General features: G+C 44.0%; 1 protein-coding gene across 1 annotated transcript in view; it reads left to right on the plus strand.

The window, feature by feature from the left end:
- The window catches only part of WNT3A (Wnt family member 3A), an 87,003-nt gene that overhangs the window by 40,866 nt on the left and 29,767 nt on the right, over window positions 1-16,370 (plus strand). Inside the window, exon 2 of the mRNA XM_059818713.1 lies at window positions 9,215-9,456. Within this exon, the coding sequence (XP_059674696.1) occupies window positions 9,215-9,456 (242 nt within the window). The remainder of the gene's footprint in view (window positions 1-9,214; window positions 9,457-16,370) is intronic.

Genomic DNA, 16,370 nt, shown 5'->3' on the forward strand with positions numbered 1-16,370 from the left:
TGTGTGTGCACAACTGAGTGAGGGTATGCGTGTGTGTTTAGCATGACCAAATGCATGTTCAAAATACATTCTTGGAGGAAAGGGTGAGAAATATAAGTAACTTGCTGTATTAGAACAGTGGACAATGAAAATCGTGTTGTTCTTATAGGGTTACCCAAACACCACAATGACAGAGCTTTCCATCCACGGTTCTCATTTCAAAACTGCCTTCATCACTAAGGAGTTTCAGGATAAAATTCCCCCAAGCACTTAAGCACTTTAGAAGCAATTTAGAAGTCCAAATCCAATCTTTGCAAGGATCTGAGGTCTTTGAGCCCAGTCCTCCAAGGTATTTAGCACTGACATAGCCCAGAACAGACCTCAGTTCAGGGGGATGAGCACTAATGAGAGGTTTGAAACCACAATATGTAATTTATATTGCTGATCATTTAAAAAAGGTTCAAGTTGGGATGCTTTGGGGGTGGGGGGAAACTAGGAGGGTTAAGACTAGCCACGCTCCTAATTATTATTGAAATTCATAGTAGAAGTCTAAATATCTTTAAATACTGTAGGCATTTTTCACTGCCTAATATGTTGCCTCCTCTCTTCCCTCCATTCCCATAATTTAGCACACCTGACCTGGAAAATTTGATCTATTTTCATTTAAAACTTGATTCCAATGCCCAAGGTATATAAGCATTATACTGGGTAGAAAGAGGCAGGTTCTCTCACAGGCCAGCCAGTTGTTGCATCGCAAACACACGTATATGCATACTTTCCATTTGTCATGAAACCCTGATAGGGGTTAGGCTGGGAGAAGTCAGAAGTAAGGCAGCAAAGGTGTTTACATGAAACTTTAAATTACTCTTCTTTCATTTGCAAGTAACTGTTGTTCCTCATCCCAGGTAAATTTATCCATCAGCAATATCATTAGATGAGTTCATTATAACCACGGGATTTACAGCTCTCATAAACTGCAGTGTAGGTGGCAGATTAAAATGTTAAGGCTTCTACATCTCTAATACCCTGGACTGTGATCCTGGCAAATCTTATACGATAAATAGAGCTGGATGGAGGCAGATCTCAGCAGGGAGACCTCCAGGGAGAAGCCCCAGATGTAGGATGTGGTATGGAAACAATATCAGGGTCACTGTGTCCTGGAGCCAGGCTTGAAAACATGGTTTGAGGGGCCATTATTCTGCTGGATGGGTTGTTTTTCAGATGACATGTATAACAGAGGAGTTAATTGCCTAGGGTAATTAAAGAGTTCCTGAGACTTTTTTCAAGGAACCGAGTTGTTAATACTCATATTCTTTCCTCTTCTATTCTGTTCTGTAGATCCTAAGGGAAGACAAAGTCAGAGAAACATCTCTTGCACTTAGAGTGGAAGGTGCTGAGTGTTGTGGTGTGCCTTAGCTCCTGTGGGAATTCACTGTCTTGGCCAAACCTCAACTCAGATAATTACACTCTGCTTTCTTAGCATCCACTCGAAGTTGCCATTGAGTATGTTATTTTCCAAATCCAGACCCAAACTATTAATGGGTGTTACAAATAAGCTGCCATGGTCCACGTTAGAGATAGTTGCCATCTATCTCTCAGCAAAGACTTTCCTTGGTGTCCTCTTACCAGCCCTCCAGGGATTTCTGAGATTCAGCAAAAAAGGGTGAGACTCCTGGTCCCTACCTTTAGCTAAAAACAAGGTGTCTAGTTTATGCTCATCACTTTTCCACAGCCAGTGCCGCCTCCTAGGCATCTCCAGTGATTCAGCCCACCTATCTGAGGCACCTATCTTAGGATGGGCTGAATTGCCCTCTGGAGATGCTGATCTTGCTCCATGGACTCCAGTAGACAGCTAACTTGGCCGAGATGCCTAACTTTTAAATGGTCAAAGTCAGGTGAGATGAGTCCCACGCTTAGAGATCCTCTGATGAAAGGTGCTAGAGAAATACAATGCTGCATCATCATCACCATCATTATTATTAATGCAGGGCAAGGGTGAGGGAATTATTCATGGGAGAAAAGTTACCTCCATGCCTGCGTGTTTGCAGGATCGGACCCAGCCGCAAAATTATGTGCATACTTTCTGGGCTAGAAGAGAAAAAGAATTTAAATATAGCTCTTGTGCTCTACTTTAGGATGAAAGAAGAGATATCTAACAAGAGAAGTGGAAAGAACAGTTAATCCAGTAGGTTTCAGTCCTTTTTTTTTTTTTCCAGACTGGAATAAAAAAATTCTGGAAGGACAGACACCTGCACAGTGAATTTGATCTGTCTAACAACAAGTTTATATTTCTTAGTTCTATTTGTGAACCTTTTAGGAATAGTCTGTCAATAGCCAGATGCTCAGAGACCAAAAGCTGAAGACTCCACTGCAATCAATGTTATGGACACTCATAATTTCTGAATTAAAATATGTCACTTCTGTAATTAGTGTTAGACTGCTTAGGCCTAGGTTTGATTATTACTGGGCAATACAAAACCAAAAAGACCCCCTCAAACTGCAAAAATGTTTTTCATGACAATCAGTTACTTGATTCATGTCTTCTAGAGCTAAACCTATTGTTTTGCTGATCTATGTTAAGGTGGTTTTCAAATTTTCAGCTAAACTGTTAATTAAAAATTCCATTATTGTCCACATTTTGTAATTGCTTGGGTTTGGGATAGTTTTCATGTCATAGAAGAAAATCACTTCCATCCAGGAGGGACATTCGTTAGCAGAATGTTTTCCTTATCCATTTAAAATGATGGGGTTTGGCAACTTCCATTTCCTTTCTTTCTGTTCTAAAATTTCTCCAGGTTTTATTTTCATTTTCTTAGGAAAACAGAAAAATAATCACAATGTATACTAGAATATTGGTGGTTTTATGTGAAAAAGAATGCCATTAAATGAATGTAGATTTATTAATTTTTCTGCCTGTCCACCCACCTGGCCTCTGGGCTGGTGGTTCAAGTCTCTACAGAAGAGTTGATGGAGATTGGGAACTGCTGCTATCAGAGCGTAAAAGACACGGTAGGCTCAACTACTTCTCCTGTGCCTGGTCCCTAGCTCTGGGGTATTCTTCCCAGCTTCCAGTTGTCCATGTTAGGCAGGCACCATCATTCTTTTGCCATGTATGCCAGCCCTGTGTGGTGAGGGTTTGTGGGAACTGAATCAAGGCTGACTTACAGCTCCCATGAGCCTCTTGAACATTCAGGTGCCATTGGCCATTCATGGCAGTCTACATTTTTCAGAAACTTCACAGCCTCCTAGTTGCTCACTTCTCCCCAAATGTGTTTTTAGGCAGCCTCAGATAAACGAATTTCATGCTGTTTGACGTTAGCAGCCCACGGGGGATTATGGTTGGGGCACCACAGAGGGCCTAACTGGGATGCTGTAGGATAAAGTAAGGGCTGCCCACTCATCACTTGCTAGCAGCTTCCCTCTGAGCCCTTTTAGCCTAGTACCAGGGGATGTGAGACAACCCTTGATGGGTTTTCCTTATAGCTTGACAGAACGTATGAAGACTTCTCCAGCCACCTTCTTCATTTCAGTATTTTAGTGTCATAATACCAAGGGCGTGTTGTGAGAATGTATCTTCTTAGATAGACAGCTCTGCAGAACTTGTCCCCTTCTTCATCATGTAGCTGAGATTCATCTTCAAAGAGTTAGATGTGGCACCACAGAGAAGCAGCCAAAATGAGCGAGAAAGGAGAAGAGAGTGAGGTGAACCTCTGGAAATCTGAACAGATTATGAACAAGGATTTGGAGGAGGTGTGACATCCTGCAGTTAGGGGATCCTATGCAAAGGGAGCAGCATGGAAGGAAACCTAGGGCATCTGCAAGTGAACATAAATCCCCTCTATTATAAACAGGTGGACATCCTTTGACTTAACTTCTGCAGCAGGACTGGCTGCCACCTTGCACCTGCGTAAGACAAAAGGAGCAAAGTCACTGCTATCGCTCAGTTCTCAATATTCAGTGGGGACTTAAGTGCTGTCTGGGTCTTATCCTGGCTCATTAGACAAGTCACACTCTTGCTGTACAACATTATTAAATGCAGTTATTTTACCTGTGCCGGGGACCCCAGAAGAACGTCCACTGAGGAAGCTCTCAGCAGCACTTCGAGCCAGCAAAAGGCCTCTCCAAGATGAATAGCAAAGCAGAGCTCCTACCGAGTTCAAGAATAACAGAATTCAGGAAGAAGCAAGTAGGTATACGCGCCTCTACATGCTGCTACTGATGTGTCAAGGACTTTTGACAGCCATACTGAGAAGGTAGTGGCCTTGAAAAGTCAGTAGAGTGGTGCTGTACAGCAAGGTCATCCAGAACTGAAGCCTCTTTTTCTGAAAAAGCTATGAGCATATATTCCCTGCATATTTCTTCCTCATACATTGGCTGGGGTGTCCATTCCAAGAGGGAGGGTACATGTAATTTATTAAGAAGGTGGCCAGGTAGTTATTTACAACGGCTCTGCTGAAGGAGCAGATAGATTGAGATAAGGGAAATGAAGAGCTCTCTAGGTGTGTTGGCAAAGAAAAATGCTCACTGAAGGTTGAATTAAACACTTCAGGGCATGCAAGGCGTAAAGATAAGCCAAGAAATTTGGCTGTGGACATAGAGTAGTGTTTTCATGGCTCCTCCTGAGCTAATGGGAAGAAAAGGCTAATTGGTTTAAAAAGAACAGCTCTTTGACCCTTTCCCTTGGTTCAAAATTGAGCAGTACCTCTTCTGGGGATGAGTGTGTGTGTAAACTTGAGTGCTTCATGAATTCTGCAGTGGAAATTTGAAGATAATGCCTGGTTAGACGACAATAGACAACACTGGGCCCATTTCTCGACACCGCATTTTCAGAATTAGCCACATGCAGAAGACAGTTTAGAAGCAGATCGCAGGAGAGTGGAAAAATGCAGGGGACAGGTTTAATCACTGGAAACAGTGAGAAAAATGAATGATGGGTGCTGCTAGAGAGTTGAGTAACACTGAAATGAGATTCTGATCTTTATAGACTTTCCCAATCTTTTCTAAAGGTTTTGGTTGTTGGGTTGTTGTTGTTTTGGGGGGAAGGTTGGAAGCTTCATAAGGTTCATACCTCATGATCAATAAAAATGACAGGAAGCTGCAAGAACTTGGTTCTCCTAAAGATAAATTGACTTTCGAGGGAGGGAGAAAGTGTTTACACCTGGAAGCTGGAAGCAAAGTGGAGACCAAAAGAGGGTGCTCTGACAGATGTTATCACACCCCAGAATCTGCGAGTGAGCTAGGGAGAGGGCTGTGCTTAGCTGTGTTTAACAGCAGAGGCACTGTTTATGGAGAGACGTTTTGAGATTCCACCCTGTATCTTCAGCTGAAAGTCAAGTGACTACACACTCCTCCATGAAATGCCAAATTTGCATTACACTGTCTCAGTGCCTGATGACGCCTTGAGAACAAGACTCTTGCTGGAGATTGTCTTTTGCAGATTAAACTTTGCAGACTGTAACATAGATCAAAGCAAGGTGTGACTGTTTCCCTACTGTATTGAGAAGGGAGCAGTGTGAAAAGCAATTAAAAGTATTTCTACATGTTTTTATTTTTTTAATCTTAGATGATCTTCCCAGCAACGGAAACGAATAGTTGAGGGCACCAACCTATAAACTCCTCTTCCTATGACTGGTATTTTCGCTCTACCACTGTAGTAACCACCAAGAAACATAGAGACAGGCATGAGTTTGGCTGTTCACATAATTAAAATTTATGAGACTGGAATCCTAAAACTTCATCCAGGTCCTATTGAAATAGCTCAAGAAAATCCTCCTGGCTTCATAACATGATGGATGGAGCCTACAGCACGTTGATTCTATCTCAGTGGATACTTTATCTTTGGTGGGAACTGGATGGGGCACTTTTGAAAGCTTTGGGAAGGATGCTGGTGACTCTAGTTGATGTGGGAACAAATGCTACAGATGTTTCCACCAAAGTTAACTTTAGACACTGGAAAGTGTCCACATCCTGGGCTCCCTGTATAGTCAGTGGCTGAACTGTTCTCTGAAGGATGAGTGAGAGCAACTAAGTTAGTGCTTTTCTCTGGAGGCTTCAGCGAAGGCATCTGTCTCTCCCCATTGTTTACAGAGATAGGACCAGCTAGCTCCTGAGCCTAAGGTTGGCATCTGTGAACACCTCCTAACTCCCAGTCCTCAGGGGGTTGAACGGGTTGAGATTTGGAGACGTGGCACCCTAAGACTCTGCATTCCCAACAAGGCCACAGGGGCAACACATTCAACAAGTCCTCTGAAGCCTGAAACAGTGTTTTGGAAGGTGTCTTTAGTCCAGAAACTGTGATCCAGTGTTTTCTATATAATTTAACAATGAAACAAAAATGTACACAGTGCAGTCAAAGTGAAAACACCCTTTGGCTTGGCATGGGCTCCATTTCACAGGTGCTTCTCTGCCACTAGTTGTTCCCTGAATTAATCTAAAGCTCAAGAAAACCCACATCAAGCCACTTAGATAGGAAAAACAAGTTAACTGGGTCCTTTCCTTGGTCTTCTCCTGTGGGTTCCTGCAGGCTCCTGCAGGAACTTGCCTCCTTCCTACAGCTGAGCTCTTTGCACGGGCTTCAGCACAGCACTTAGCTTTCCTGGGTGGGCCTTTTTCAAGGAACTTAGCCATCCCAGTTGTTAGGTACCATGGCATGATTCATCTGGAGACTTTTACAGTGCAGACATATCCCACTCAAACAGTCACCCAAGCTGTCTTGATAGTCTAGCCAATAAAGTCTATGGAGGCAAGGCCATGATTCATCTCCTCCCAAAGCAGACATCTAAAATGGGCAGATGAATCGTGCCCTAGAAGTGCCTGTTTCTCTCCACTGACTGATTACAAAAGCAGGCTGGGGTGAGTACATCAGCTGGAGATGTCCATGTTGCAGGTATCAGAAGGCAGGTGACATGAACACAGTTCCTGGTCAATGTTAGCTGCCTGCCTCCCTCTTTTAATGCAATGGAAAGACAGAGGCACTTCTGGAGGGCAGTTCATGCTACTTATCTCATCCTCCCTCCCTGGGGTAGGATGAATTGCACTCTAATATTCGATGAGATTACTCTTCTCCCAAAAATGCAGCTGAAGTGGAAAGAGGCACCTAAGTTTAGGAAATGAGCTCTTTGTTTTCCCAGGCACCTTCTACCTTGCCCATCTAAATTTCATTTACTGGGCAATGCTTGGAAGGCACATTCTTGGCTGAGCTGATAATCTTGGTTCTATACTCCTACCTAGAGTCATTTAGGATCCAGAAATGCATGTCCCTATGTCTCACTTGCCTGGAAAGGACTGATTTGTAAAGCTTAGTCTATGCACACTTAGTAAAGCCACTGAGTTCAGCCTAAAATCCCCTGGTACCTGACCATCTGAATGTCCATCTCCTTTTCACTTCTGTCCCCTCTTGACCGGGTACCCAACCAGGAAGGGAGCTAATTGACTGCAAGTACCCTTCTCCCATAAAAAGGACAGACTTTTAAAAACAATTTTTACCATAGCCTAGAGAAGTGCTAAAGTCAAGCTAATTTTCTCCTGAACTCCAGCAATGATAGAATTCTTGTACTTTTTTTTAGTCAGAGCAAAAGAGAGTGAAGGCATATTCCCTGACTGCCCTGTTGATAATTTAAACACACCAGACTGTTCCCAAATGAAAACCACATAGCAAAAATATATGTAAACAGAAATACACACTGCCCAGGCAGGTTTCTGTTTGTCATTAATTCTGAGCAGAAAAGTCAATCAAGAGATTTAATTAGAAGAAAAGGAAATTATACTCTAAAAATCCCTTCAGTTTTAGTAATCAAGGTTATTATTAGAAGCACCAGTAAAAACACTTTAAAAATCTATATAATTAGCTACATATCTGCTGATCTATCTGCATAGCTGACTTGTTTGTCTCTAAGGCTTCAACCAACATAATGGTTCATGGACACTCCTTTCAACAGACTTCCATTTGGCTGAGCACAGAATTTGCACTCGTGTTGGTGGGTTTTTTTTAAATTTCACTCTCCTCACTTTAACCAAAGCAATTTACAGATTGATAGTCAAAGCAGGCTCTCCATATCACTGTGACAGTACTGCAAAGCTGGCATTGTTTTGTGAAAATAAAGCTCTGCTTTTGAAAATTCCTAAGTTGAAACTGGTCTGAAAGTAAAGTGAAAATGTGCTGAACTAACATCCAGAAGGACACGGGCAGCTATTTTAATAATTTTGTTTTAAAACACTTCAACCTCATTAGAAAGCCCCAATATAAAGCTTTGCAAAGCATATGCCTGGATTAAGCAGTTGTAGAAACACTTTGCTGAAGTATCTTTTCTAGACCATACTTTCAGGGATGTTACCAATATGCCAACCATGGCTCCCAACTTGCATGCACCTATGCATGAATGTTTCTAGTAACATGGATACCATTGTTCACATGGAGGGATAGCATTGGCGTTGGATCTGCATTAATCCATAAGAGATTTTTTCCCCCAGGTTGTTTCTGTTCCAGCAGGGTTGTATTTCCATCCCCTTTCCTCTATAGCACAAGAAATTTAACTACTTATGAAAGCATTATGGAGTAGTGAGTTTATGTAGCACTCCCACAGCATTTAGTTCAAGAGTTGAGTTTTTTAAGTTCTCAGGGTCCAAACTGCTTGAGCCTTTAGGGTCAGTTTCAGTGCACGGAAGTTACCTGGTAAGGTTCAAATATATAGGGCACGCTGCTGAATTGTATGATGGTTGTCAATTTTTGGTGTTCCCCTTCCAAAGACTTGGAGCATGGTTTCTTCTACTGTTGGTGTTATTACTTTGTGTAGCTCTGAAAGTGCTTTTGACTCTCTAATCCCTGGGCTTCCTCAGCTGCCAAAATTTCCTATAAAACCTACCTGCTCTTGTACAGATGTACTTGGCTTTCAAAGAAAGAAATATGGTTTTGACCCTCTGGTTGCAAAGGAAACCAGCTGTATGAGCTGAGCATCTTTGGGAAGAGGCAGCAAAATGATGAATTAAGGCTTTGAGATGATGAAAAAAAGAGAAGGAAGACATTAAAGGTAGAGTTTCTTGCCTTGTTGGGCATGTAGGGAACTTCAGGAAAGAGATGATGTTGTTTTGGGGAGGGATGACATGGGAAAGGACGTTTTCTGGGGAGTGGAATGCAGAGGAACTGAAGATGTTGATTTTCTGTTCCCGTTCTTGTGAACCAAATACAAAGATGAAAGCCAGCCTGACAGCATCTCTTTTTCCTTGGTCTTTTTTCCAGGTCCTTGGCAATTGGTCACCAGTATTCCTCCCTGGGAACTCAGCCCATCCTCTGCGGGAGCATCCCAGGACTGGTACCCAAGCAGCTACGCTTCTGTCGGAACTATGTGGAGATCATGCCCAGTGTAGCAGAAGGGGTGAAGATTGGGATCCAGGAGTGCCAACACCAGTTTCGAGGGAGAAGGTGGAACTGCACAACTGTCAATGACAGCTTAGCCATCTTTGGACCTGTGCTAGACAAAGGTGAGTGCAGCGCTACGGGTTTGGCAACAGCAACATCTGTGGTGGAGTAGCAGCAGAGATCTTGAGAAACCAACTGTGAACTCATTTGCTTGTGATAAAGTGCCATGTAAAATGGGCTGCTGGAGACAGAACTTGAACTTGATAAAGGAGACAGGTGACACAGGCAGGGAAAATTTTGTTGGCCCAAGACCTCACCCGAGCAATTCAAACCTGTCCCAGGTCTTCTGTAGAGACAAGAAGATATTTAAGCCTTGTCATAGGGGTAGCAAGTAGATCTGTGCCTCTTCAATGTAAGGAGGGTGGTTACCCACCACCTCCATTGTACAGCCTACACCCAGTCACAGGTAACCACTATTTCTACCTCAAACCTCTACTGGGATTGTACAGGTGACCCAGAGAACTGGGAGGTGCCCCATTTGGCAGTGCACAGAGAGTAGGGTCATCTCTGACCCTGCTTGGAGCAGGAGGTTGAACCAGAGGCCTGCCAGGGTACTTTTCAACATGAATTATCCTATGATCCTATGCCCCTTGGAAGGAACACAAAGGGTTATTGTGTTTTCAGTGGTCAAGCTGGACGTCTGACTCCTTTTCTGACCCTATGGTATTTCATGCCTCATTTTCAGCTCTCTCGATGATTGCGGAGGGGAAATGACGGGCTGTTGGGGATGGTTCCTAGGGGCTGGACTTACCAGATACCAGCAGTTTTGATACCATAACAAGATACAATGAAGATCAAAGGCCTGAGGAAATCGCCATCAGTTAATGGTTCTGCTTTCGTTGGTTATGAATGTGGCAAATTAAGACAGGGTGCTAATTCAGGCAACTAATTCTGACACAGCACCCACTGATATAGGTGGGAGCTCTTAGAAATGTTGTGCCCTAAGTTGTTGAATGCAGTGGGATTTAAGCACTTGGCTAACTCTGAGCATCTGGTCTTTTCCCCTATAAGTTGTCAGGAGCTTATTTTAGCCCCTAAGAACTCTTTTATCCTTCTTTGCCCTCGTAGCGTGCCATTTAAAGTCCAGCCTTCTCCTGCTGGTCTCAGTAAGTCTGGGTCAAGCTCTGCCTTTCGCCTTAGCACAAAGGAGTTCATCCAAGATGCAGACTTGCTTTGCATTTGATTCCTGCCCAGATGATAAGTCCAGGTGCCCTGTGCAGAGCTGTGCAGGAATATGGCTGCTTTCTCTTAGGAGAGCACCAGCAGAAGAGGCTTGAAATCCTCTTTTCTTTCTTTTTTTGATTTTGCAAAAGACAAAGAGTTACAGGTTCCTGACAGTCTGAGAGTTGGAATTACTTCGTCTAGGATAGCAAAGCTGTACCATTTGAACTCATATGAAGAGAGGAGGGAGCATCTGGGATAGTTTCAGGGAATCTCCTGACTTGGTGTATGTAGCTGATCTACAGCCACCCTGGGGCACGTTCTTCCAGTGCTTACCATCTGGAGATCGGGGTTTTGTTTGTTTTTCCCCTGCTGCATTACTCAGAAGATACTTGGGCATTTCCTCTTGCATGAATTTTGAAAAAATAAGACAGCCAAGAGAGAGCAAAGCCTTGATTTGTACCGTGGCAGGGCCTCCACCAGCCAAAACAGGCGTTTTACATGTGCCCAGCAGGAGAAGGGGTGGTTTCAGCTGGTGGGGTTACCCCGTTAAAGCTGGGGAGCTGAGGCACCATATTAATGCTGCTGTCACTATTTGGGTTTTGCGGTGAGACATCGCCCCAAAATAGTTAGACCTGAAAGATCGGCATTGTGGTACACTTAAGCCCATATCAAAGTGTCATACCACAATGTTTTGCATGCAATTAAAACACCCGTTCTGGGTACATCACTCCTGGGTGACTATAGCAGTTGAATTAGGCCAGCACAGCCAAATGGAATATTTTTCCCATAGACACAATCCCAGAGTGATTTGCCCAAGAGCATTCACTCAGCAGTAAGTGAACCAGATAACCCAATGCCTTTGCCTCGTCACAAGGCTGGATGTCCTTAAGGACACGTGGAACACCTTGTGCTCCCAGATGCTCTCGGATTAGGCGGTCCACATCTCTTGTAGCAATTGTACCCTGTGCACGAGGAAAGCGATCCTCACCTCCTCGCCGACCGACGGAGCCCCGATCCCGCAAACCGCCAAGCACTCTTATCACACAACGATGTCGACATGAAGGGTCTGTCCCTGCTTGAGACTGCAGGCTTTTGGTAGCCGGGCTCAGCGAGGAAAAGAAGGCTGGGACGATTTCATAACTGAAGAATGTTGTTCCTTGAGGGAGAATCAAACCACCCTTCAGTTTTGCTTCACCTACAGCAGGAGGGGGGGAGAAAAAAAACAGCTCAGTCACATTCTTGTGCAGCAGATCCCCCAGGGTAGGAACATATTTGAGCTCCTACCCAGAAAGAGAGAAGGTGAAAAGGAGAGAAAGAAAGCAAGCAAGCAAAACTCTACTTCGCAGCTTGAATTTTAAGTCACCCAAGATCTAACTGCAGCTTCTCATCTGAGTCAATAGGGACCCCATCCTCCTTCAGCACAAACCAGTGTAGTCACTAAAGAAACTCCCTTTTGCCTTACACGACCATCTGCAATTCTTTCATTGAAAAGGACTGATTTTAATGCCTTCAGGAAATACTTTCTAGGCCCAGATCTCACTGAGGCTGCCTCACTGTCTGGGCTGCCCTTGCTGCCTTGGTATCTCATTGCTAATTCTGGGCTGGGCTTGAGCTGTGATTCAGCGGTGCCAAACTGTCACCAGACTCTGGTCCCATTAAGAGCCATATTCTGATATCTCATCTAAAACCGGACTCTTTTTCCCCATTGGCCTGTTTATAGAAAGAAATCCCGCATGTTTTAGCTACAACTATATTTCTGTATATTTTTTTTTTACGTTTCCATAGCCAGGCCTAATGAATCACCTGTTAAACAGCAATGGTATTCATGATCCCAGCTACAAGGGAATGGTGACGTTCAGGGGATCCAGACCTGCTGCTATTTGGAGGCAATACTTGACAGGCTTGGCCCTATGTCCCTCTAGCCCTTCATATGTCACTCAGGACATATGAAGAGCAGAAGTTCCCCATCCCATCCAGCTATTCAGCTACTCAGTTTTGCCTGTCCTTGGCTGTGGAATAAATGTTTGTTCCTTGTTCAAAAGGAACAGAGTCGCCTTCCTCGCTGTGCTGTGCTACCTGCACGGGGAATGATTCAGGCATTAGCAGGAGATGAAGTTGCTACGGGGCTGTTGGGAGAGGGATTTTCTCCTCCTTTGTGGTCTTGGGAGCATATGAACAGCTGTGCAGCTCCATGGAGAAACACTCAGATAGGTGCCACTGTTGGGCCTTTCTTGCGAAGCACTAGAGAATAGGTGGCTCAGGTACCCTAAACTATTGGGAATACAAAGAACAGGATGCCAGTATAGGAAAAGAAGCGAGCCTGATCTCTTTTCCTCCACCTAAACCTACCTCCTGTCTATCATCAGTCATATGTAAGAGGCTACAGTTAATGTAATTTCTAGTTTCCCAGAAGTTCAAATCTCAACTACTGGACAGTGGAAAGAACCCCTCACTTGAACTTTTCTAACAGAGTAATTTCCAGAGGAAAATATTTGTTCTCATTTGTTTCTTTGGGACTGATATGATTACTTCACCTGTATTGTGTGAAGCAGCAGAGCAGAACACGGCCATAGCCACACAACCTTAAGTGATCACCTTAGCCACAGCTCATGCCCAGCCACTTACCTGAGAGGTTTGGCAGTTTGTAAGGCAGTTGCCATATCTTTCAGTTTTCCAAGAACACGGGAAGGTTTTTGAGTTGCCTTTAAAAATATACAGGATAAAACTTTGGAAGATGTAGTTGAGGGACATGCCATCACTGGCAACAGAAAATGACCTGTGCAACCTAACAGGCATTTTCCACCTCAGACTTAAGTGGCGTTTACCGCGAATTGAGTCTTTCACCCTGTTTTTAACATTTATGGACTGAAGACACTGTTCATGTTTAAGTTGTGGTGCATTTTATAGTCTCTCGACGCCATGCGAGCTCTCTTTGAAACTCCTCTGGGCAGAAATATGAACTGATCTCAAGAGAAGTAATACAATAAAAGCTTATCATGGCCCTGTCTCTTTAAAGGACCTCAGCACATAATTAAGCCAAAATAAAAGTTTCTTCCCTCTCCTCCCCCCATTCAATAAAAGTAAATTACCTCAAACTATTTAAGCCCCCAGTTCGTTTAAATTTAAAAAGGGAGCCCTTGTCTATCTATTTCTTTTACTCACTCCCACCTCCTTCTGCTAAAGACTGGCTGGGGCTTTAAACCTGCCAGCTGGACTGAGAAATGGTTAATAGTTATTGTGGAGGAGCAGCTTTTAATGAACTATTGAAGAATGATACATTGATGGAGTAATGGGAGTTTAAGTCGCTCTGTAATGAAACAGGTTCTCAGCGCGGACCCATTGTGGTGTAAATACAGCACGTCTCTCCCACTGTTTGGTCAGGACTAAATAGCAGAGGCCAGAGGGGGGTCAGCTTATGGGGTCTCTGCTTTAGTTAATCAATCTGATTGGATTAGGGTCACTGCGATCCCTAATAATGTCAAAGGTTACGCCAAACTGGATTAAATGCTTTGTTGGGGAGGGCTCAGATTCTTTCAGCTTTCGCCGACGGGGCTTGTTTATTAGAGTTTAACACTCGTGCAACCTTGGGAAGCCGCACCATCCCTTTTTGTACATCGGGGCGTTTGCCGGCGTGCGAGGGGGTTTGAACGAGCCGGGGCGGGTGAGCGCGCGCGTCCTGTTGCTTTGTCAAGTGTCCGCGCCCGTCGGATGTGCCCTCTGAGGACATATATCAAGTTCCCCACTGGACAAATGAGAGCCTAATGGGTGATGCGGAGGCTTGGAGGCATAAATTCATTCCGGAAATAATTGTTGGCCATCGACCCTGCTAGAAGGCAAATGACGAGAGCCACAAAAGCAGTGGAGTGACCCACTGTTCGTGCCCCTCTGGGTAAACCCCGTTCCTGCCCAGTGAAGAAATGTTCTTTTCGATACAGCTCCTGTTTGTGCAGTTACCAGCATAAGCATGGAATGAAATATGGAGTATTCAAGACCACTTGATTGCTTCATTATTAAACTGGGTAGATGTCTAGCCTTCCAGCGCTTCCAACTCAAATCAAGGTGGGATGGGATGGGGTGGTATCTCCCTGTCATCTTATCCAGGGAGACCATGAAGCCTAAAGAATTACTATTACCTTCACTCATGATGCTCCTGCAGATGACACTGTCCTATGGATATGGCAGAGTGTCCTTCAGAAAATGATACCAAATAATCTCTTTGAAGGCCACTTGACAATGGAAAGGGGCAGCAATAATAGTGCATTTGTAGACATATGAGATCTCTGGATCTCAAATGCCTCTTTCCTTCCCGCAGTAGAGCACACACTGCATGTTTATGGCCTGCCAAGACTGTCAGATTATCCAAGAAGACTTCTTGCGTGACGCAGACTGGAGAATTTCACCTCATGACTTCTGGAACGAAATCAAAATCTGGATTTGACGATGACATCTGTTCCCAAAGGACATCTTGCCTTGACATACCACCAAGAGACAGACAATCTATCTACCTCCCCTTTTACAGGTCTCCTCATTTCTAATGCAACATGGCTCTGGTGTTGACAACCAGCCACTACATTTTTCTTTGCTAGATTCAGAATAACTCTTCTAGAACAGAGCATTTTCTTTGCTAATTACACCTTATAAGAAGTTAAAATCTAGGCCTGCAAAAGAGCAGTGGGTCAGCAAAATTTTGGGTCCATTATGTCAGACAATGAGACAAGTCGAGGGAGTTCCATTTGATGCTGGGGTCCTCTGGGGCAAGATTCATCTGATGTATTCTAGACAGTTAGGATTAAATTATTCACACCCTGAAGTTTCTACATCTCTCCATCAATCACCGAGGGAATCCAGGGAGACCAGCTCTTGATGAGAAGACTCCTGCTCCCAGGGACCACACGAAGGGCAGAGCAGGCATTTGTCTAGTTCATGAGAGATGTGGGATTCAAGTCACATCCAGTTTCATATGGAATGCTGGGCACTGTTACCTTTGCAGCTAGACTTGGCTTATTTTGTAGCTAGGCTTGTTTTGGACTCTAGACCTTTTGGGGATAAGCCCCATGTCTTGTCTCTCTCAAGAAAGCCAAAATGTAGTTGTGTTCATGGGTTGACTCTTTTGTCTCTGTTACTACTGTGGATGAGAAAGCTCATCTTGTGTCTAGTGAAATCCATGTGAGTTCTTCACCGGGTTTAGCAAGAACGGAACAAGACTTTTAAATTCAGTTATAATACCTTGGAGATAGAAGTCTTCTCTGTATTTTTTTCTTGCTGTGTCGTAACAATATCGCTCCACAGGCTCTCTGATAGGCCTGATCTCATCTACCAAAGTTAGATGTCAAGGTCTGAGCTAGTCACCCCAGGCTCTCTTTGCAGTCAGTGGAGAGCAATCGGCATCTCCAGAGAGCAATTCATCTGACCTATCTTAGACACCTATCTCAGGATAACATGAATCATACCAAGATGTTTATTTCTCTCCATTGACTATCGAGGGAGCCTAGGTCTACAGGCTCAGACTTCCATGTGTACTTCTTAGAGGCCCAGTTTGGGGGCAAATAGTTCCCACCCCCCACCCCCCCCCCCCCGTCTTTCTCCTGTTAGAAAGCAGTCCTGACATCCAACCTCTGTTGGAGAGGTCTTTTTACTAATGCAAGAACATGGCATTGAAAAGAATCTCCTGGACCACTGAATACAGGCAGTCCCTTGCTATTTCAGGCATAATACCATCTCATAATGTCTTGCATGATCTAAAATTAATACGTTTAGCAGACCTCATCATATTTTCCTGATGGCATTCTGGCATCTCAGTTGTCTCCGTGCC

This window comes from Gavia stellata, chromosome 6 (assembly GCF_030936135.1).
Source record: "Gavia stellata isolate bGavSte3 chromosome 6, bGavSte3.hap2, whole genome shotgun sequence".
Taxonomy (NCBI): domain Eukaryota; kingdom Metazoa; phylum Chordata; class Aves; order Gaviiformes; family Gaviidae; genus Gavia; species Gavia stellata.